The sequence below is a fragment of the Cryptomeria japonica genome, chromosome 10 (assembly GCF_030272615.1).
Source record: "Cryptomeria japonica chromosome 10, Sugi_1.0, whole genome shotgun sequence".
In the NCBI taxonomy this organism is placed as follows: domain Eukaryota; kingdom Viridiplantae; phylum Streptophyta; class Pinopsida; order Cupressales; family Cupressaceae; genus Cryptomeria; species Cryptomeria japonica.
Genome location: NC_081414.1, coordinates 697405858 through 697429952, shown reverse-complemented (window position 1 = coordinate 697429952; position 24095 = coordinate 697405858). Strand labels below are relative to the sequence as shown.

General features: G+C 32.9%; 1 protein-coding gene across 1 annotated transcript; it reads right to left on the bottom strand.

The window, feature by feature from the left end:
- Nucleotides 1-1308: 1308 nt before the first annotated feature.
- On the bottom strand, nucleotides 1309-5446 carry LOC131057532 (cytochrome P450 734A1-like). Its single transcript, XM_059212691.1, has 6 exons — nucleotides 4965-5446; nucleotides 4574-4797; nucleotides 3223-3464; nucleotides 2633-2953; nucleotides 2042-2153; nucleotides 1309-1694 (listed from the first exon to the last, which is right to left on the bottom strand). The coding sequence occupies exons 1-6, from the start codon at nucleotides 5233-5235 to the stop codon at nucleotides 1341-1343; spliced, it is 1524 nt and encodes a 507-aa protein (XP_059068674.1). The 5' UTR covers nucleotides 5236-5446; the 3' UTR covers nucleotides 1309-1340.
- Between the last annotated feature and the right edge of the window lie 18649 nt (nucleotides 5447-24095).

Here is a 24095-nt window from a genome sequence, read left to right as displayed (position 1 = left end):
TGAAAATTTTAATCAAACATTGATTTACATTATTCCTTTTTATTATTCAAGAAAAAATATTTATGGTTGTTTACGTCTTTACATCTTGACACAAGATTTGACAACATTAGGGGAGAGGATCCTGTAGCTAAGCACCCTAACTTCACGCTTCTCAAAAACCTACGTGTAAATTTCAAATCACTCCCAATTTTTTATAGCAACTTACTTAGCAAGTCTCCTTCTTATAACTTGTAAGAAAATTAACAATTGCAAAAAAATGCAGAGAAGAACAATAGCACATAACACAACTTTTACATGGAAAAATCCGGTAAAAATATACCAATAAAAAACCACAAGGAAATATCTTTCGTATAGATTTTCAAGAGTTTTATAAAGTTACAACAATCTTCAAAACTGTACATCAAAACATGACTTCGAGCAGCATAAACCAACCGAGTTGCAGAGTCCCAACTGAAAACAACTTACTAAATATAGTAAGTATGGCTCGCACAACTACATGTAAAATACATGTCAAAATTACTAGATATAGTAAGTCTCCTAACAAAACTTTCTATTTATAGTTAATATAGTAAGTCTCCTAAGTCAACCACATCTAGATGAGAATCCAAGATGACTCAACCACTGCTAGATGAGAACCCAATTTGGACTTCACATTCCAACATAACTAAGGTTTCAAGGCCACATCATCAAACATAATGTCGTATCAACATGCTTTTTGCCAAGGTGTCCAAAACAGCCCCAAAAAAGGTGAGACCAATAATTGTGCATAAGTGCCCCCATAATTATGGAGCTGATGTGGCATCACATGATTGGTTGTTTTTTACAATTAAGGGTACATTTCATTCAATTATTGTTGCAAGGTGTGTGCCCTTGGTCTTCTTGTGTTGTGTAACACAACGCTCGAGTTTGTGACATGGCTTAACCACCTCCTGTGGATTCTATAAGTCTAGTAGTTGTATCGGGCATTAAGAAATCGATCTTTTGGTGCAATGGAAATCGTACTTCTAACAATTATGAGTATTAAAGTAACAACTATTGGTGCAATGTCAAAAAAATTGTACATTAAAGCAACAAGTTTGGATAGGAAATCAACAACTGCTATGACAACAATTAGAATGCACTCAACTACTCAGATAATTTCATACATTTACTCTACTTCTATTTTTTCCATAGCTCTAATATCAAATGATCTATAATAGCTTTATTACAAAATAAAAATCTTAATCTTCAACATATTCAACATCTACAGTATTTGATTGTAGATTTATACAATAGAAAATATATAGTGCTAGTTAAACTTTCAATACAGAGGAATTTCTAGGCAGTACTATTCTTAGATATTATTCCATGCAGAAGATAAGTTGAGCTCCATATTGAGGTTTCAGATTAGGTAAAAGCAAAGGAGCATGAGTATAAGATGGTGAAGTCACAAAAGAAAATTTTTGCAGAATCATAGCCAAAACTGATTTTGTTTCCAACGCCGCAAAATTCTGACCCACACATATAGTTGGACCTGCACCAAAGGGCATGAATGCCATTGGATGCTTTGCAGCCTTTGCAATTCCTTCATTGAATCGCCCTGAGTTGAAATCATTGGCATCATTTCCCCACAAAGCAGGGTCATGGTGAATTGCCAGGATGGGAATCTCAAGTTGAGTGCCTGCTGGAATTGAGAGTCTTCCAAGTTTCATTGGCTCACGTGCCATTCACAATATATGCCCTGCAGGTGGATAAAGTCTTAAGACCTCATTTATGATCATTCCCACCTACAAAACATTCATACAATATTTTATGAGACATTCAAAATACTGCAATTGAATCCGAATCTAAGTCCTGATTTTACTAAAGCCGACAAATGGCCCTTACCCTAATTTATTATTTTACTAATTTCAAAATGCTTTGTGGTTTCCCTTACAGTTTTGAGGCGACTTAAGCTGTTTGCATCTGGTTAATTGTTTTTTCCACATACTTCCATCACTTCTCTGCGACCTCGCTCTTGCCAATCTTAATGCATGCCCAACAATATTATACTCCTAGTTACCAGAAACGCGACGGAACAGCACCGTTTCGCGTTTCGATGGGTGAAACGGGTTTCCCCTTGCAGACGACCGTTTCTCAGTGCTAATTTCCATTTGAAACCGTTGCCATTGAAACTTTAACAAAAAAACTTGGGTTCTTTAATTTTTTCCCCTAATTTTGAGCAGTTCAGGTTCAGTTCAAGTTCATAAATGGCAGTACCAGGTGGAGTTTACATTAATTTATAATTTTCTGATGGGCAGTTAACTATCACACAAACTTAAATTTTTTTATGGTAGATTTATTATACTTCTCATGCATGTGAAGCCTTTGTATAAATTATTTTAAAATAAAAGAATGAAATTTAAACCTTTTTTACAATGTTTCTAGCTTTTAATTTTTTTTAATTTTTAATTTTTTACATAATATATTTTATATTTAATTTTTTTATAATTATTATATAATATAATGAAAGTTAAAATATAAATATAAATTTTATGATTTTTTATTTTTAAATCATTTTTATTATATTTCATTAATTTTAATATATATATATATATGTAAAGGTCGTTTCTTATAGGCAACCTTTCAATATCCCATTTCTCGTTACCGTTACGGTTTCGTTTCTGGTTTCTCATTTCTGGTAACATAGATTAAACTCCATGTCAACAGTACTGATGTGCTTTCATGACCAGCAAAGTAGAAAGTCTTGCATTCATCAATGATTTCCTCTGTACTCAGGCTTCCATTACTTTTTACATTGACTCTCCGCTGCTCCTTGCTCTCAGACATCATAAAACCAAGCAGATCGTCACCATATCGACCTGATTTTTCTGTTATAGCAGTCCTTTCCCTGGCATCTATAATTTGTCTTAAGGATCTTCTTATTTCTTTCTCCACATTCCAACGTTGCCTACTCTTCGTAGTAGGAAGAAACCTGATGAAAAGAGTTACTCTCAGACATTATGTATCAATTTAAGAAATCAAAGGAAGTTATAGATCTGAAAAAACCCTCTTAAATTACCCAAGAACACTATTAAATGCAAATAAGTCTTTAGAGACAAAGTCATTTGAGATAGTATGATATACTTGAAAAATCAGTGGAACTCTCAACTGTGAGACAAATTTCGGAAAACCTCTCATTTAAAAAAGACAGACACAATTTAAAGTTGACAATTGTACTCTCAGAAAACTAAAGTTTGTCACCTGAAACCTGGAATATAAACACTGCGAAATGAGTCAACTGCAAGAATCATCTGTTTGGTCTGCATTTCAAAGATATGCTTTCCCTCTGTAAAACTGCTTCCAAATGCTGTGCGGGAAATGACATTTGCTGTGAGGTCGTTGAACTCTTTTTGCACATCAATTTCCGATGCACCTAACAATATCAATTTACTCCATCCATCCAACATATTGGCACCGCTTCTCACAATAGTTGGAATGATCCCCTGCAATTACAGAAATAGTATAACTGAAGTATATAAGTTTCGGATTATCTGAATATAGATATCTTTTAATGAAATTCTGAATATAAATATCAAAATAGAGAAGTATTTGCAAAATAATATGAATAGATTCTAACAGATAGATTTTTTTTTTTTTCAGTCGTGTCTGGACAGAGTATTGGTATTCAAAAAGCACCAGCCAAGGCATCTCAATTCAGAGAGAAAGGTCTCCTATCCAGTAGTAAGTAAATTAAATCAGAACATTGATTTGTCTACTTTGATTTTTTTTTTTCAAGATTAGGATTGACGTACATAGCCTCAGGAATCAACTGTGTGGGTTTTTAACAGTTGATTCCTCAAACCATGTTGACTGTAGAAATCATATATCTACAAGGTCACTATTGTTAAAAAAATTTAAGTAGTTACTCGGTCTCCCATGTATCTCTTTTTGACTGCTGAAAAACACCAGACATAATCTTCCCTCTTCTAAGATATGACCAGGGTCTTGCACTGACATTAACCCTTCATTAGAGGTATACCAAAACAGGGCAGTGGGGGCATCCTGGAAGGACCACTGGATTAATTCTTCATCAGAGACGAACAAACTGCTTAAAAATTTTATTTTATTTAAGATATTCGGCCTTAAGTAATATGACACTGCACTCGACATCCCTAAGACCGGGCTACAAGATTGAAGACTAGAAGTTTCTTAAAATCAGCTGGGAAGAGATTCAGGGTTCAAACACTCAACAATTCTTGTTATGACGCCCAAATGCAAAATTTTGCAATGGAGATATATTCTACAGGGCAATATTTGGTCATGGGATGCTTGGAGATCTACATAACCTGGAGATTAAACCTAATCAGGGGAATCAGTCTGGCTCTTTGCAAATGTTAAAGGTCCAATGCACAGCTCCTGCATACTTGAAAAGAGGGCTTTATCCTTCTTGATTGGGTGTCCGCCCAACAATCAACCCTAATGAAATTTTCAGACAATTGATATGCAAAGTAGATCTAGGTTTATTTATCAGTAAGAACTTGATAGATTTCTCTCTAAATTGGATCATTTTGGTCCTATTTTACGATATAAATAGAGACATTCAGTGCCTCACCTTCAAGCGATCCATATGGAAAGCAGGATTGATGATTTTCCTGTGCTGAGCCCATTTCTCACCTTTCAAATCCACAAGTCCCTTTCCCAACAGTTGTCTTGCAAGGGGATCAGTGGGAGGCTTTGGATAGTTGCCAAATTTAGTGGATAATATCTCCTTAATAATCTCAGGATGGGGAACAACCAACCTGACATTCGGCCCAAACCAGAAAATAAAATCCTGACCTATATCAGATATAACAATTTTAATTAATCAGTAGGGTCTTCAGAATCCTGCATATTCTAAGTTCTAACAACACTCCAGCAAAACAATCAATGGTACTATGCAGAAATTCCAATAATATGATTAATGAAACACTAGATACTCTAAAAAATGCAGAATACAAGCGTACCATAACTTTTACTCCACTGATGTAAATGGGGAAGAACTCGAGGGAGTATGTCATGTGAGAGTGCCATGGGTTTGGAATTCTGCTCATCGGTCATTCTTGTTATATCTGTAGAATTCCCAGAGAATAGCCTGTATGGAGGGCCACTGATTCCTTGAGCTTCAGAGAACTTTTTCACTTGCAGAGGCTTCCGCCATATCGTTGTTGCAATCTTGAGCAGAAACCAAACTAAACCAGCACAAAAGGCCGCCAAACCCCAAAATACCCACTCCATATTCTAGACGTGGCCAAAACCCAGTAGTTATTTGGTTCTGAAAGCTTCAGATTGCTGTGACTATGTGTATGCTGCCCAAGTGTAGGTTCCTTCTGTTCTTGTTATATTTACATTTGCAGAAATAAAATTACATGTTTATTGCCAAATCTTAGATGTGACTTACAAACACAATATCTGCCTCAGAGAGGAAAATTAAGGAATTTTGTTTCGTGTAATAATATACTGTAATAGGTATAGATTATTACAATGTTCTATTATTAGTTCCTGCGGATAGACAGGATTATTTATGCATTGGTTAGATGTAATTTATTCTTTTTGTAGTCCAATCATGTCATTGAATTAAAAAAATCTATTAACATTTCTATAGTTTTATTATTTTTACATATTTTAATAATATTATCAAAATTATTTATCTCTAAAAAAGTAAATCTAGAAAGATCTAAAAAAGTCAAAAATCTTATCCTCTTCTTTAATGCAAGGAGAAAGGATCCAATCAGATGTAACCAGTTGTTAGAGAAATGTGGACAAATCTTATCTCATTGAATGTGTCTTTCAATGCATTGAATGTGTCTTTGAATGCAGAGAATGATATGACTTATGCATCCGTTATGCAATTTAATCTTTTTGTTGTCCAATCATGTCATTGAATTAAAAAAATCTATTAACATTTCTATAGTTTTATTATTTTTACATATTTTAATAATATTATCAAAATTATTTATTTCTTTTCCTATTGGCTTATATTTGCTACAGCCATTAGCATAATTCAAATTTTTTCCTTTTATTTGTAGAAAAATATTATTTCTCTAGTCTTAATAGTTTGGTCTGAATAAAATGGGAAAAAGTAAATCTAGAAAGATCTACAAAAGTCAAAAATCTTATCCTCTTCTTTAATGCAAGGAGAAAGGATCGAATCCGATGTAACCAGTTGTTAGAGAAATGTGGACAAATCTTATCCCATTGAATGTGTCTTTGAATGCAGAGAATGATATGACTTATGCATCTGTTAGATGCAATTTATTCTTTTTGTTGTCCAATCATGTCATTAAATTAAAAAAATCTATTAACAGTTCTATAGTTTTATTATTTTTACATATTTTAATAATATTATCAAAATTATTTATTTCTTTTCCTATTGGCTTATATTTGCTACAATCATTAGCATAATTCAAATTTTTTCCTTTTATTTGTAGAAAAATATTATTTCTCTAGTCTTAATAGTTCAGTTTGAATCAAATGGGAAAAAGTAAATCTACAAAGATCTACAAAAGTCAAAAATCTTATGCTCTTCTTTAATGCAAGGAGAAAGGATCCAATCAGATGTAACCAAATTTAATTTTATTATTTTTCCAAAAAAAAAGAAAAATTATTATAAAAAAAAACCAAATTTATAAAAAGTTTTGAAAAAGTTTTTTTTAAATGTCAATGGGGTCGTACCCCTGCTACAGTCCGTATGGATTGTAGCTTTATGACTTGCAGTAGGCTAGCGGCCTTTAGCTAGGCCTCCTCCTTTCCTCGCCGGTGGCTTTTGTTAGGCCCAAGCCATCACCACCGGTAGTAGCAAACCTGCCACCACCGCCTCCACAGTCGCCATTGCCTTCGGCCACCATACCCCTTTCCAGTTGTAGTCTGATTTTTCGGTAGCCACCTAGTTTTTCTGGTGGCCGATTTTTTTTTGGGCGATCTTTCCAGTGGGAGGATTTTTTTTTCAATAGACAGGGAATTTTTTTTGGCATATTCTATTGATGTCAGCATGACATCATGCTAACGTCAGTAGTACAAACTATTTCATTATCCTCTTTGGACCCTCTTTGTGCCCTAAAGAGGTTGTTTTATGTTTTGGCCATAACTTGGGCATACAATATCATTTTTTGGAAAATGAGATATCGTTGGAAAGCTGGTTACATCTACTTTCAAGACATGTAGGTTTCATCACCCATTTTTTTCTGTTGGTAAATTCTAAATCCATTTGAAGTCAAAGGTTTTGTTTTCAGTTTCGAGCTCATAACTATTCATTAGTTTCTCCGATTTTTGCAATTCTAGTAGTGTTGCGATGGTGTTTCAGAGCTCTTCATATCCATCCATTAACATTTTCCAAATTTTACTCCAAGTACATTTTATTCAATTTTTTGTGTTTTCACACTCTAGTGAATTACTTGGACATATGACATTGTGGAAACTTCTTGTTTGCATGGGATGGCTCGTTTTTTGTTGTTCTTCTTGTATGTCTAGTCTTATGTCTTTTTTTGAGATTCTGAGCTTTCATTATAGGAACTTATTAATTTGTAAACACATCGAGATAAAGTGCCTCTGTATTGCACATGTATTATAGGATCTTGCACGTCCATTTTGTGCCTTATTGTACTCGCACTATGATATAAAGTGCCATGGGGGTTTGATGTTTTCCTTTGTTTCACCTTCATACATTTCTCATGCGTGTGTGCCTTGGTTTGTACACCCTTTGTATTTTCTTGTACTTTCATGTTTGCATAGTCAGATGTTCTTGGTTATTCTTCATGCACTACATTATGTCTTTCACATTCAGTGTACCTATCTTACCTCTCCCTCATCAGCATTATGGGGGGGAGGGTTCTACTATTGGTGTTAATGCTTCCTTGGTTTCGCATTGGAGTGAACTATGTATTCAGTATGTGTTCCTATGTACTAGGTGGATGTAGTGGCTGGTTACCCATGCATTTTAGTGAGATGGAATAGATACCATATGGACACTCTTGCATTCCTATTTTCAGAGGCAACCTTCCATTTTTTCATTTGATTAGTTCTTCAGACTATTGTTACTTGTGCTATTTTTATCTTTGGGTTCAAGATGTTTTGTCTGTGTTTACCATCTTATTTGGATTCAAGTAGTGTCATTGAGGGCACTCTTGCAGATTCATGTCTTCTTGATCCTAATCATATTTTTTTTTATAGGAGGTTCTTATTTCAGCATCTTAGCAGTCATTCTACAATAGAGATTGCAACTTCTTCATGCTTCAGTGATTCTTCATGCTCGTCTTTCATTCCTATCTTTTGGAACATTCTTGTTTGGAGGCTTCTTAGTCCTTCACTTGAACTTTCATCTCTTCTTGGAGAGGCATTTTGTTCCCATAGGGTTTTCTCTTTTTCTCCACTTTACAGAGATTTCATTGTACTTGGGTACTTCATCAGACCTTGTTTCTGGGACCCCTTTTTTTCTTTCATGCATCTAGTCCTTAGTTTTTTTTAGCTTCTCCCTAACTTCATCTTAAGGGCACAGGGGGTGGGGGGGCTATGTGATAGAGTAAAAGGTATTAGTTTACTTAATTAATTAAATCATATTGATTTAATAATTAAGTCACCTTTTCTCTATTTCACTTAAGCTACATTTAGGAAGCTTTTTATAGGAATTCTTATTTTAATAATTACTTTCTTTTATGCATGCATCCTTTAGGGTTTTTTGATCTTCTTTATTAAGGATTGATCTCATCGTAAAATCTATTCCATTAAAATCTCATTATTATTGCATTATTCTTGCTCTGAGGTTTAAAAAAAACATTTGTGTTTTGTGTGAATCTTCCATTGTCGTGACAGGTTATTTGCATACAGGTGTTCACTAGGTTCTGTGAAGTTGTATTTCACCACTTTATGGAAATTCTCTTTAACCATTTAATTAATTAATTAAATTAAATCTAATGTATTATTTCATCACTCTACACATCATAAAATTGGGTCCTTTACATTAAGTGTGCCCCTTTTTATTTTATTCATCTAATAAATCATTTCATCAAATACCCTAATTATGTCCTATTTTCAACCTTCAAAGTCTGATTTCACATATCTAGACATCGTGAATAACCATATCTTTCTGGGATCCTCTTTAGAATCACAATATATTGCAAGTCCTCAAAAATTTGGCAAAAAGTTGGTCAGACCAAGCAATTATTAGCTACCTACCCGGTCCCAATTTTTTCTCCCTAAATTTCGGGAGTAGGTTTTGGTGGTATTTTAATGTTTCAATATAGAGATTTGTGAAAAAATATTGATTCTAGGGTGGCCTAAAGTCGAATTTTTTTTTAGGGTTTCCTACATATAGTCTTCCCTTTCCTCATTTGAGGGATCTAGATTCAACAATTTTGGAGGGAGCCTCTTGTGAAGTGAAAGTGCATATTATGTGAAGTCTACAACAATAAATCAAGTATTCATCAAGTCTACATCAACTAGGATCTTTGAAGACATTGAAGAATAATAGGAGATCACTAATTGTTGATTGGCTTCTACCTCTCCCTTAGGGTTTGGTAGGGTTTCATGTTACTTTCATGTCTTTGTATAAGATTCATTTGCAGATTTACATTCATGCTTTAGATCTCTTAGTCCATTTGTGATTTGAAGCATTAAGATTTACATTTGTAAGCATTTAGGGTTTGCTCTCCAAAGTGTAGGGTAGAACTTAAGATTCTTTGTCATTTGTATTTAGGATCTTGTGTACACACAAGATTCTTGCACACACAGTTTTAGTACATTATTGGCTATTTGTGGAGGTTGAAACCACTAAAACAAGGGGTTTGAATTGGCAAAACCCTATATAGCCACTTAGATACTCTTTTTCAGATTGCAAGTGCAGATATAGGAATCTGGCGCATGCACCATTCTAGAAACCGACAGAAGACATAAACACCGACCCAACCTCAGAATTTGGTCTTAGATTATAGGGACCAGGGTGTGGTGCCTTGGTCCACAAAGTTTTGAATTTTTTTGTGGTAGTTCTACATTTTAGGCCGTCAAGATCCCAGATCCAAAGTTCTAGCTTCCTTCCGAGACAAAGACCAGGGTGTGGCACCCTGGTCTACACAATTTGCCCTAATTTTTAGCAGCAGGTGCACCTCTAAATCCATTTCTCAGTTCTTCTTTTAGTGTCTCAGTTATAGTTTGGACAAAATTTGCATTTTCAGTTTATGTGTGCTTCATTTCTCATCTTTTAGCATAGTTAATTGTGGCATCATATTTTGGATATCTACTCTTCATTACAGCAAAGGAATATAAACCCTAAGAGATATTCCTTGACTGTCTCTTCTCTACAAGAAGTAGTCAAAGTGAGATATCTCCCTAGACTCTTTTGTATTCCAATGTGTGTACATGAGAGTGGGATTAGGTCTTAGCTACTTGGCTCTATTTTTATGCTCCAAAACAAATTATTTTAATTCCATCATGTAATTATTCTTTTCTCAAAATTCTAAGGATTATGTACCATTCTATCAAATCTAATTTTTACCTTCCAATTATTTTTCTCCTAGATTTATATCATGTTTGGTCTACAAAAACTATCACTCAAATAAATCTACTAATAAAATGAATCCATGCATGGTGATAATGCTAGGACAACTATAAGTTCATCAATACTCTTGAGTGAACCTATTCCATATCAACAATTTTATAGAGGAGAGAAATTAACAACTTTACTCCATATGTCTAGCTGATCTACTTGTGCTCTATCATACTACCATGCATAATCCATCCTCCACTAAGTTCCAAAACCACATGAAATATTTTATTTTAAATTTATTTACCATATTATTTTCTTCTATGGTGTGTTATTGGGATCATTCCACTTTTCTTAAATTAAACATAACTTGTTGCCTATAATTACATTTCCATTGAAGTAATCTAAAATTAATATTCTAAAACTTTGTATGTCAAAATTTTGTGTTTAACCTTCTATTTCATTCACTACGTACCTTTATGTATGGTAAGAGTCTACTCTATTATAGTAGTCCTAATAGACTTTTCAACGAGTATTAAACTTTGACTCAAATTCTAAGTTGTTTAATGAATTAGTTATTGTATGGAATGAGAAAATGGGAGTAACTTTTCTTTGGTAGTACTATATAAATTGATATAAAATGAGCTCCAAGATGTCATTTTCAATGTAAGTAGTGTATCATTCCCCCTCTCTCTACACCTCTTTCTCTATTACTTGTTTCTTTCACCTTCTTTTTTCTCTCTCACTCTTTCTTCTTTATCTTATCTCCCTATCTACCCTCCCCCCCATCTCTCTTATACAATCCATCTCTCCCACTCTATATCTTTATCTCTCCATTACTCTCTCACTCTCTCCTTCTCGATCCTCTCTTTACCCATACCTCTCTCCCTTTATCTCCCTAACTCCTTAACATTATCCCTATACCTCTCTATATACCCCTCTTCTCTCCATCCCTCTCTACCTATTTCGTATTCACACTATCTCTCCCTCTATCACTCCTACTTTATATCTCCACCTCTCTATTTTTCTCTCTACCTTCCTCTCACTCCTCTCTCTCCTTTTATCCATATCTTTTTATACCTCAATCTCCCTATATCTCTTCCTCTTCACCCTCTCCCACTCTATATATTGAGCTACCTCGAGCTTTCCCCATACTCTCTCTCTCTCTCTACCTATCTATCTCCCTCTTTCCCCCTCTTCTCTACCTCCTCTACCTATCTCTCTCCCTCTCTTTCCCCTCTTCTATCACTTCCTCAAATTATCTCTTTCCCTCTCTCCCCCCTCTTCTCTCTCATCCTTAAACTATCTCTCTCTCTCTCCCCCTCCTCTTGTCTCTCCCCTTTTCCCTCTCTCTCTGTCCTCCCTATCTCTCCCATCTCTCCCTATCTATCTCAACCCCACTCTCCCCTTCTCTTCCCATATATATTTATCTCTCTCCCCAAATATCTCTATCTGTCCCTCTTTCTTTCTCCCTCTCTCTATCTCCCCTATTTCTGTCTCCCTCTATTTCTCCCTTTCTTCATCCTTATTTGTCTATCAGTACATTCTCTCTCTCTCTCTCTCTCTCTCTCTCTCTCTCTCTCTCTCTCTCTCTCTCTCTCTCTCTCTCTCTCTTCCTTCCGTCATCTATCTCTTCCTCTCCCCTTATTGGTAATTCAGCTTGATTGTCTTCTTGATTCAAAGGTTTTATTTTAGTCGTTTCAATTCCTATAAGTGGATGCATAGTTGAATTCAACTTATCACTTCAACATTGAGACCATTATTGCTCAGACAACACCATTTGCTAAATGTCAGCAATGCACAAAAATATGCAAAAAATAGAATACACTTTTCTTTTTTACCTTACATTTCTTCAACATGCCCATCAAGATGTGATTGCTAGTAATATTTACAATTAAAAAATACTTACACCAAAAAAATGTTTTAAAGATTTCAAACTCTAAAAAAGATGAGATAAGTTTATCAGTCCACAAATAACCTAATTACTGCTATTTAAAACAATAAAGTACAATAAATAGAATAAAACAACTTTCGATTAATAGCCGACATAACTAGGAAAACAGCCTTCAAACAATTTTTTTTATATGGTTTTCAATTTAGCGGTTAATGGTTACAGCCCGTGGAGCAAATGAAAGGCCAATCCCACATCTTCAATCTCTATCTTTGCCGGTCGGTCGATCGAGGACTGAGCTGACCAGCTATTTATTTTCTACAAAACAAACGAATGAAAGAAAGCCATGCACACCTATACGTGGCACCTCACATATTCTATGAAAGAAACTGGTACAAATCAGGAGACTAACATAGGCTTAATAATACATCATAAATGCTGGTCATAAGCTTAGCTGGAGCATTTATCATCGATAGGTGACTACTGATAATCATGAATGCTGGTCATAAGCTTAGCTGGAGCATTTATCATGAGTAGGTGACCACTTCAGGAATGCTGCCTGCAACTTTCCATGACTTGGTTGTAGAATTATATACTTCTACTACAACTGTACCGCCGCTGCTCATGCCCACCACAATGACTGTATATTCATCCATCTTATTCCTTGATGGTAAAATTGCCTTAGCCATTATTCGATTCACAGAAGCCATTTCTGGCAGCGTGGAGTACAAACACACAGCGTTGGAGAATTAAAGCCAAACCAGGCATTGGTGTTAATGTCCGCCAAAAGCAGCCCAGAAGCAGAACCTCTGAAATTGACGGGGCAATCATGAGGGATGAAAGATAAAGAAATAGTTCGCCAAGTGTGGGTGAAGAAGGAATAGATTAGCGTTGGAGGGGAAGAGAATGAGAAATGGCTGGCTATTTCTGGCTATGGAATTGAAATGTTGGGATGATAAGAGAGTATCCTCTCCATCAAATGTTCAGGCAAATCTGACCATATTGTTTGATTACTAATTCTGAACGCACCCATTTTCACAAGTACGGACAATTACTCCAAATATTTATAGCAGTGCCAGGCTTAATGTTTACTCTTAGTCAGTCAGCAATTTATTCAATCATACAGCAAAGGATTGGGGTGAGAAATATTTTTTAAATGAATAAATTAATTAAGGCCAATAATTGAGGTAGCTTAGCTCGCTTCTTCCGACTTTCCTGATCAGCATTTTCTTCCTTCCGCACATATGAAATAGGGTCAACTTTACGTTAGGCCGTGTGGGTCTAATGGGCTTTATGTTAATGGTCGTCTGGATTTAACAACTAAGTTTTTCCTAGTCATGCCTATATTTTCATTTCCATTGCAATATTTCCTTGTTCTGTGCTGTGTTGAACGTAGTATTTCATTCAACACATACCTTTATGTGTCGTAAGAGTCTACTCCATTAATTCTACTGGTCTTGATACAGTTTTCGATACGAGTCTACTCCATTCCAGTTGTTTTGCTACTATTTTCTCATCTGAAATGTTATTCATTTTATTTCTACCACACAATGGCATTGCCATTGTGAAGTCTAGAAGTACTTGCACTTTCACCAACCTATTCCTCATTTTATAAAGCGATTGGAAATCCAAATTATTTCTTTGAAAGAAAGAAGCAGGTCTAAACTGTTTATTATGGCTTATTTGATTGGAAGCTAACTACGAAACAAGATGCATTTTATTGACAACGGTTAAAAAACTGAACTTGATGGTGAACCTTGACAAATCATTTTTCTATGGCGTTGTCATTCAAATTAATAGAAAAAACATAGTTTTTTTTTTTTATGTACGTCATGTCTGGATATGTTTACTGTTGCCTTCTTGCTCCATTAATGAGTGTGATTTTTATGATGTCATAGTTGCGATTGACTTCTTATCATCTTATGTAATAAGCCTTTGTATTAGCAGAAAAATTGCAAAATCTGTTTAAAAATGGAAAGCTTGTTAATATCCTTAACGTATTTATGTAATGTAAATAGTTTGTAACATGGTTTATCATATTCATCACATGCAAGACTCAAGTGCCCAGCAGTGGTTATCAAAATAATCTACGTTTTGATGTCTAGCTATCTCATGGCTGCGGTGTGAATATGGTTGATGGCTAGAAACTATACCATTGAAGGTAATAACCGTAAATTATTTGTTTTCATTCGGTCATTTGAGCATTTTGGTTGTATTCTGCAAAAGTTCATGGTTTTAGCTGGCATGTAAGGTTTTGTTTTCATTGTGTCATTCAATCTTGTTTTGTATTGGAGGAAGATATGTAATACGTTGTCTCTAGCTTTGGTTCATATTTCATGCCATTTGGAAGCTTGTATAAGTTTATATTATGCTGCTGAGATATCATTGTTGCAATTAGGTGAATGCTTTTAAAACAAAAAAAACTTATTATGAGAACAATTTTTTAAATTTCTAGCTAGAGATTAAATGAATTTGCATTCCTACAGGTCTATGCCAATTTAACCCAACAAACAAATTAAACAAATGCAATTGGCAGGTATGAAGCCAAATTCCACATGTTTTGCTATCATCCTGCCTGCCTACCCCCGCAATGGGGATCATTGAATTGCATGGGCAAATGAATCCCTGGTTTGGCTAGGCCAACTCATTTTTTTTATATAAAGCTCCATTCCTTTGTCCACTTGATTAGTTGAGTTTTGTATAGATATTGATATTGTAAAGCCATGTCAATCTATCAACTTCGAAAAATTATTAGTTTACCATAAATGCAATTGTTTACAAGCATACCATACATAAATACACAATTAAACAAATAAACAATTAAGGAAAGCCGTGCAGAACTATATCCGGCACCTCCTGCACTTAGTCCCACAGATTCTTACTCTTATTCTATTCATACAAGTTTTGATTTCCCAGAATTGATGCACCGCACAATACAACCAAACTTAAGAGAATTTAGTACTCGGCATAACTTCCAGCGGAAGGCATCTCACACTCACATATCTGAAATCCGCAGGAAACTTGGGCAGCCAATTCCAAGACCTTTTGCTCACATCATACACAAGTATCTCCATGCTCTCATTAGCTCTCAAACAGATCTTATCTCCCACTCCCACGCATTCAAACCAGTTTGAATTCGAGCTCCTCCTAAATTCCTCACACACACTACTCGGCATTTTCCAAATCTCTTCCCACTTATAATCCTCCTCCTCCGTCTTCTCAAAAACAAACTCCCACACAATTACGCCTTTTAAACAGTGATTTTCTTCGATTGCCCCAACCACAAACACACCACTCTTACAACAAACAATCCGAGCCCGCAAATTGTTAGCGTCTGCTGTGGGCATAGCCATGACAGAAGTGATTCCTTGTTCAATATTGTAGGCCATTATGCCTCCACTCGCAGTCATACCCAGCAAATAACCCTTGAAGAAGAACACATTTTCACTCCTTAAAACCACATCAGGAATGCTGCCTGCAACTTTCCATGCCTTGGTAGTCGAATTATATGCTTCTACTAAAACTGTGCCAGTGCTGCTCATGCCCACCACCATGACACTGTATTCGTCCGTCTTATTCCCCGCTGGGAAAATTGCCTTAGCCATGATTTTACTGACAGAAATCATTTCTGGCAGCGTCGAGTACATTTGGGTAAGAGGATTGCAAACACATAGCATTGAAGAATTATAGCCAAACAAGAAATTGGTGTTAATGTCTGCCAAGAGCAGCCCAGAAGCAGATCCTCTGAAATTGATGGGGCGATCATGAGGTATGAAAGATAAAGAAATTGTTCGCCAAGTGTGGGTGACGAAGGAATAGATTAGGGAGGGCAATTGGGTTTTGGCAGGGCAAAGAATGAGAAATGGCTGGCTATTTCTGGCTATGGAATTGAAATGTTGGGATGAAAAGAGAGAATTCCAGGTCTTGCAAACAGCCCTGAAACGGAAGAAGCAGTCCACTGGAAGGCATTCCAGTATCCTCTCCATCAGATGTTCAGGCAAATCTGACCACATTGTTTGCTTAGGAATTCTGAGCTTACCCATTTTCACAGCTAAAGGCAATTATCCCAAATAGAGATGGGCAAATATTTATAGCAGTGCCAAGCTCAGTATTTGCTTCGAATACCTCAGCAATCAATTCAACTCAAGATTTAAAATTAAGTCAAAACGGACAGCCTGCCATCGCCAGCTGCTAATGATTTAATTAAAACCAAATAACAAAGATGGTTTAATATTCTTCGTCAATTATTCGGTGGATTAGGTTACAGTTTCCTCTTGAGACTTTTCTTCCTTCTGCACATGTCAAAGTGTACGTTTTTCCAGAAAAATAAATAAATAATGTAATCTATTATATTCATGTCTTATTGACATTAATTAAATATATAAATATATATAAAAAAATTGTAGAAGATTTTAACTAAGTATCATTTAGGTCCTTATAACATGAAGTTTGTCTTATATTTATGTTGTATCTATAGAAGTTATATATTATGGTTTTTTTTTTAAATTTTATTTTATATTTATTTTGAGAGAAGTATTTCAATATATGAATTTATTGACAAATGGCATAAACACACTTCAATTAAAACGCTAAAAGAAACTTAATTAACACAACATAATAGAGGTTAACCTATATTTAGCCGATAGGCTATCCCTTATGGAAGGAACCTCCACCGGAAATTTGTCTCACTGGCCAAATTCTTCACAGCAGGCTATATTTATTTTCAATTTTCCTTCTGACATGACTGCTTTCTTCACACGACTCTTTAGATTTACTAATTAGAGTAATTTAATATTTAAAAAAATGGGATCTAAGGGTGGATCATATTATTTGACGAATAAAATAAAAGATTAGTTTGTTGAATTAAATGCAGAACCTAACTTCATTGCATTCGCTATCTTGTACAATCACTCACTGTAAAGCATATAATTTAAAAAATAATATTTCAAAATAGTAGGTCAATTGTAGTTTTATAGCTCTTTATTTGAATCTTTATACGTAAGGAAAGATCAAGGAATCCCTTGAAGATTTAGGCAGAAGTTGAGCATTACAATATTCAAATATAGTTTTGAAGAGTAAATAGTCGGTATAAAAAAATGACAAAGCGAATTCCAATGACAGAGCCTAAGAAGTCTGTGAAACCTTACAACGTTGAAAGATTAAACTAGAAGTTGCATATTAGATAGTATTTTTATTTATCTATTAAAAATATTATTTCTATAAATTAAAGAAGTTATTTGGATAAATATAATAATAATAATATTATTATGTTTAATAATAAAAATCTTATTGATTAATAAAAAATATTATTATATATTTCATAATAATTTTAATAGTAATTATTAATTGCATGCAATTTTTTAGAGTTCATGATAGCTTGCTTAGATGAATTTATAGATTTGACTGTGCTAAATTTTTTCTATCAACTTTTTAGATATAAAAATAGAATTAGGCTTGGTTTTAAAACAATAACCCTAATTTAATAATGCTTAATTTGGTTTACCTTAACTTAAAGCCTAACCTAATTGTACCCTAAATGAATTGTATCCATAACCTAAGTGAATAGAAGTCTTAATGAACCCTAACTTAATAACCCTATTTGAATCATAATTTAATAGTAACTATAATTGAAACTATAATTAACTTTAATATAAAAATTATCCTGGTTAAACCCTAACCCTAATCAAATATTGATTTAACCCTAACTTTAACCCTCTCGTGTTAAATAGTAAGAGGTGAATTAAAATACATGTCTCTACTAAAATGTTTTGAAATTGAAAGGGAAAATGGCAGGGAAGATCTAAAGAGGTATTAGATTTTACTAAAAAAAACTTTAGATTTTACTACAAAAAATAATATTCCAAGATGTTTCAACATACTATTATGATGCATTGTAATAATAAAGATATATATTTTCGGATGAAAAAATGTACTCCAATTTATTTCTTGAATTAAAACTTTATTTTAAGGCTTAACATCTTCTTGAGTATATTTAATATTTTTGTAGAATAGGTTGTTGAAGTACAACTTTTGCCTCCATTTCAAAATCCATGTTTTCCAACTTCATAGATATTTCATTTACTACTAAGTTAAATTAGTGAATAAAATTATAGAATGAGAAATAAAACAGAGGGAGTAAATAATAGCATGCAAGAGATGAAATTGGACACATTGCAAGGATTTTTTTCTCACCTTTTGCAAGTTTCCTTGTCTCACTTTGAATGGGATTTTACAATATTGTCATATATATGTATGTATGTATGAATGAATGAGATATTATGGTTCTTAAGGCAAAGTGAAGCATACATTTATTGTAATCATTCATTTTATTCAACCTTAGTAAAAACCAAATTCCTATTCACAAGTCAAAAACAAACAAATGTATTTAGTGTAATCTATTTCTCAAATTGAATGTATTGTAAAGACATTTTATAAAAATTGTGTACAATTTAGTTTTTAAAATTAATTTTTATTTATTGACATTTAGATTTTTAGATTTTAATATGATCAATTCATTTATATTACAACTAATGGTCACTAATAAATTCATTTGATTTGTATTCCCCAATATGCTCTTTAGAATCTATTTTACTATTTTGTAATCAACTCCCTATCTTATTTTCAATAGAACAATGTCACATGAAAAGAAAAAATCTTCACATCAACTTCATATCAGAAGGTATAAATCACTATCAACATTACCCATTGCACCTCAACTAGATGCAAGCGCTAGTTAGATATATATCTCTAACTTTATGTGTGTGACACCTTTATGCATATCCAAGTATAAGTAAAGGATGCATATGCTTATACCTATATTTTGGCTTGGTATTTAGTGCAATACTTTTGTAGTGAGTGAATGTTGTTCTATTGTTAACATTACATTTTCTTAGTTCTATGCCATTCAGCTATAAAAAAATATTATTTATAAAATTGTTTAAGGCTTATTGTCATTCAATGAAGAATATTTTTTGTATAGATCTTGAATATGAATGTACATATTTTCTCATTGGGTGATTCCATATTAAATGATTAGTATTTTTTCATTGATTCTATTGGGTTGTAGAATTATAATTTGTGAATATGTAATTCCATTCTATTGAAGAAATTGAAAGTGGGTTATTTTTGTTCTTACATTTTATGTGATATTTTATGTTGTGCTATGTGTGAGCTTTCAGTGGAGTATCCCTTCATCACTTAACTTCTAAGGTCCATATACATTTTTAGAGGCATTTGAAATATCTAAGTGGGATAGTGCTATGCATGAGGAATATGATTCCTTAATTAAAAACTTGAAACTTGAATTCATTTACTAATTGAATGAAGGTGGTTTAATGTAGGTGGATATATCAAACCAAATTTTTTATAGATGGTCATTTGATAAGTATAAGTAATGTTTGCTTGTCAAAAGTTTTTTCACAAGTTGTTAATGTTTACTATACAAATACCTTTGCATTAATTACCAAGGTGACTTCAATCCAACTCACACTTGCTATTATCTTATCTCATTATTGGAATGTGCACTGGGTGGATGTGAAGATTTCTTTTCTTCATGGAGACTTCAAGGAGGATATCTACATGCAACAAACAACAAGGTTTTTTAGTATTCTTCCTTATTTTGTAGACATAGTAGATTCTCTATGGCTTCAAAAAATCTACTTAGGTTTGGTACACTAAAATGAATTAATTCATCCTATCTTTAGGTTTTACTCAATTCTATTCATATTCTAATGTATACCTCTTGTAGTAGGATGGTTTACTATTCATACTAGTACTTTATGTTGGTGAAATTTTTATCACTTAGAGTTCTTGATCTATTATTATAATAGTGTATTTATCTCTACAAAATATGTTTGACATGATAGACTTGGATTATTGCATTAGCTTCTTGGCATTAAGATTTTTTAGTCTAATTTAGAGATAAATCTTGTACAAGTTGTAGAGATTTATTGTAAGATGTAGAGATAACTCTTTTTCTATCTTGATCTATAGTACACCATTGGTCAATTCTACCTTGTATCCATTTATTTTTGGTAATCTCATTTATCTAACTCATATCAGGCTTAACATTTCATATGTAGTAGGCATGGTTTCAAGATTCATACAAGAGCCTCATGAGTTGCATTGGAAATAAGTTGGGAGGATACTTAATTTCCTTTAGGATATTCTCATATTTAGGATTCATTATGGATCTGGTACATAGGTTGACTTCGTTAGATACACAAATTCAAATTGGGTTGGTGATACTTTAAAGAATCATAAGTCCACTTCAAGAGCTATGATTTCTCACTTTATTCTAGTCCTATTAGTTGGTTTGGAAAATAGAAAAATGATATTCCTTTATCATCTCCTAAAGTATTTAAATGAAAGGGGAGATGTCAATGTATCTATTAACGCTATATGGTTTTAGGGGGTTCTGACATGGTTTGGCATTATATTCAAGCAGTCCATCATCATCTATTGTGACAACTAAAGAACCATCCAAATGTATAGAAATTTGATCCACCACTAGAGAACCAAACACATTGAGGCTAACATGCATTAGATTCAAGATGTTATTCATGGTTCTAGATCATTTAGTTTTTGCTTGTATTTAGAATATGTTGCTAATGTTTTCACCAAACCTTTTACTTAGAGAAACTTCATTCATAGTTGTACTATTCTTAGGTTGTGGTTTACTTCATCAAAAACATCATCTTCAGGGGGCATTTCTAGTCCTCTTAAAATTTATTCTCTCTCTCCTCTCTCTCTCTCTCTCTCTCTCTCTCTCTCTCTCTCTCCATCTCTTCTCTCTCCTCTCTCTCTCTCTCTCTCTCTCTCTCTCTCTCTCTCTCTCTCTCTCTCTCTCTCTCTCTCTCTCTCTCTCTCTCTCTCTCTCTCTCTCTCTCTCTCTCTCTCACACACACACACACACACACACACACACCACTCTCAGTTGGGGGGAGGGGTGGGTAGTTTTTTTCCTTTGTGTTTTCTCTCTTTCTCTACATTATAAGAGATTGCATTGTCTTGGGTACCTTTTGAGATGTGATTTTTAGAACCTATTTTATTTTTTCCCACCTAAGTTATGCTTAAGGGGGTCTTAGTGTACATATTTCTATCAGGCACCTCATGGATAACTATACATGGATTTAAGCCTATTTAGGTGTCAAAGTTAGTGGGAGTTAGCTTGCCACCTCTTATGAGTCTTGAGGAAGTTAACTCACCACTAATTGTAGTTAGTGGGAAGTGACCGTCTAGTCTTCTCGACTATTTTGGTTGGTGGTTTCTTCCAGCTCTCCTATATGTACATCTATTTTCCATGGCTTAATAGGTGGTTTCTTCCTCCTCTCCTACTTGATCTAGAATTTTTTTGTGGATTATCACAATTCAAATGTGTTTCAAATGAAGGTTCTTAGATAGGCCTTCTTCGCTTGGTTTCTAATTTTTCCTCTTTTTATTTATTTTAATTTCCAACCTTGTATGGGACAAACACATTTATTGAACATGGTAGAATAATTTGTATCTTTAAATAATATCCTTTGAAGAAATATTTATGAAACATATAATTTTGAATATATTTAATATGATTATTGTATTTACTTTCTATAATTTTAGAGAACATATACTTTTTAGTGATCATGAAGGTCTTAATTATACAAGAATTAAAAAATAATAAATATATTATAATTCTATAAATCCACTAGATTATTGTTCTTATTTCAACAAAAAATATTAATTAGGATTTAAAAAAATATAGTATGAAAAAAATCTGTCTAATTTATGATTAATATCACCTCGAAATTAATAAAAAATAAAATATGTAAGGAAAAAATACAAAAAAATATTATACTATATATTGTTGTTGCAAAACTATGCGTACAAATTTATAATTTTTCCCATTAAAAAAAATTATGCATAATGAAATAAATCATTTTTTTATAAATCTTGTTAACTATTAAAAATAATAAGTTATTGAAATTTAAGTAAAAATTTTATAAATAAATTTTAATTTTTTTGAGAAAAATTAAAATCTACATGGGAAATCAAATAAATAACTAGTTCATATCATCTTTAAATTCTTAATAGTTTAATTGCTATAGATGATATAAGTTAAAAATTTGGTTAAAAATGATTATTTCAATGTTCCATTTTGAATGAAAATTGGGACATACTATTGTGGGCTTGCATATATAGAAATATAATTTGAGCATACATTATATATAACAATTACAAATAACTGTAAATATGAAATGTAAGCCAAAGGAAATGGGTAATTAATATAATCTAAACATACAATATTAATATAAAACTTTAATTTGGTATGTAGCATATTGGAAACATTATAGTAGCTTGTTGATAATAATGTGGTAGCCAATAAGCTAGAAAAATTATAGTTTAATATAGACTTTGTACAAAAATTCTATATGAGAATTTAGATAAAGATCTAGGATCAAAAATGATATATTGGTAGCCATGTTATTTAGTAAAGAAATTATTGCTTCATGATATTTAATCATTATGATTCAACATGTAAATAAAGGAATAAATGATTGAGTTTGACAAACTTTTAAATCCTTGTATTATGGTCATAAGTTTGAATTAATTTATGTGTTCTTATTTATTTTTATCATTTCAAATTATTTTGATATCTTGATGGGTGAACCTTACATATTTGATATAATGCTTGAAGACATTCATGGAGGAAATTGCTAATTGTTGGACAATATGACTAGAAGATTGATTATGTTCATGAGGACATATGTGACATTTAAATTTATTTGATTAGACAATTCATATCGATTTCAAATGTTATTAAAGGATGATATATTTCTATTACAAAATTCTTATAAGATAACAATTATTTATGTATTTGAGACAATTAATATGCAACTCTTTTATATTTACAAATATATTTAGAATAACTGATATGCATCTTTTCTATATATATAGAGAGAGAGACTTTATATTGTAATATGAACTCTCATAACTTCTAATAGGGAATGTGAACAATTTATGCCAATTTAGAATTATTGACATGGAGATTTATTTAGAATTATTGACATCGAGATTTATTTATGTCAACTCTCTACCACCTATTTTAATGAAATATTTATTGTTTAGTAAGAATTTTAAATGAAAGAATTGATTGCAAATTATGATCTTTACACTTTTTTTGTAGTAGAATAAAGAATAAACATTTATAGATTCAAGTTTTTTTGTTTTAAGCTAAAATAGAAATATACTAAATAATAAATCAAAGAAAAGTAGATAAAGATTTTCAAACAATAATAGTTGTCAATAAAGTTTAAAGGATAAACAAACATTCAAGTATGTTTTACACAAACCCACCACCGCTTGAAACCAAAACAAACTATTAAACCAATCAAACATAATATACTAAGAAAAACAAACTAGACAAATTAAAATATATTATTAAGCTAGAGACAATGATGTCTCCAAAGGTAATTAACATCAAATACTTATTTAACCTATTAATCAATAGCTACTTTCCATTTTATAAATTTTTTATTTTATAATGTTTTACGTTCCAGGCATTTCCTTATTTGAAAGGGATGACCTCATTTTGGCCACCAATAGTCTATAATGGAGGACATAGCTAACTTTGCACACATAGAACTCCCAAACTGTATGTCGGATTTCAATTTTTTTTTGGTTGTCTCCGTAAACGACTTAACTACTTATAACTAAGGATCTGACTTCTGGGTAGTGATGATGCACATTGTGGAAATC

Coding starts and splice junctions, on each gene's coding strand:
- LOC131057532 (XM_059212691.1), bottom strand. CDS start 5,235: ATGGAGTGGGTATTTTGGGGTTTGGCGGCCTTTTGTGCTGGTTTAGTT. Junction 2,154..2,632: donor GAGAAACCAGAAACGAAACC/GTAACGGTAACG, acceptor TTTTTGTTAAAG/TTTCAATGGCAACGGTTTCA. Junction 1,695..2,041: donor GCTGTTCCGTCGCGTTTCTG/GTAACTAGGAGT, acceptor ATGGCACGTGAG/CCAATGAAACTTGGAAGACT.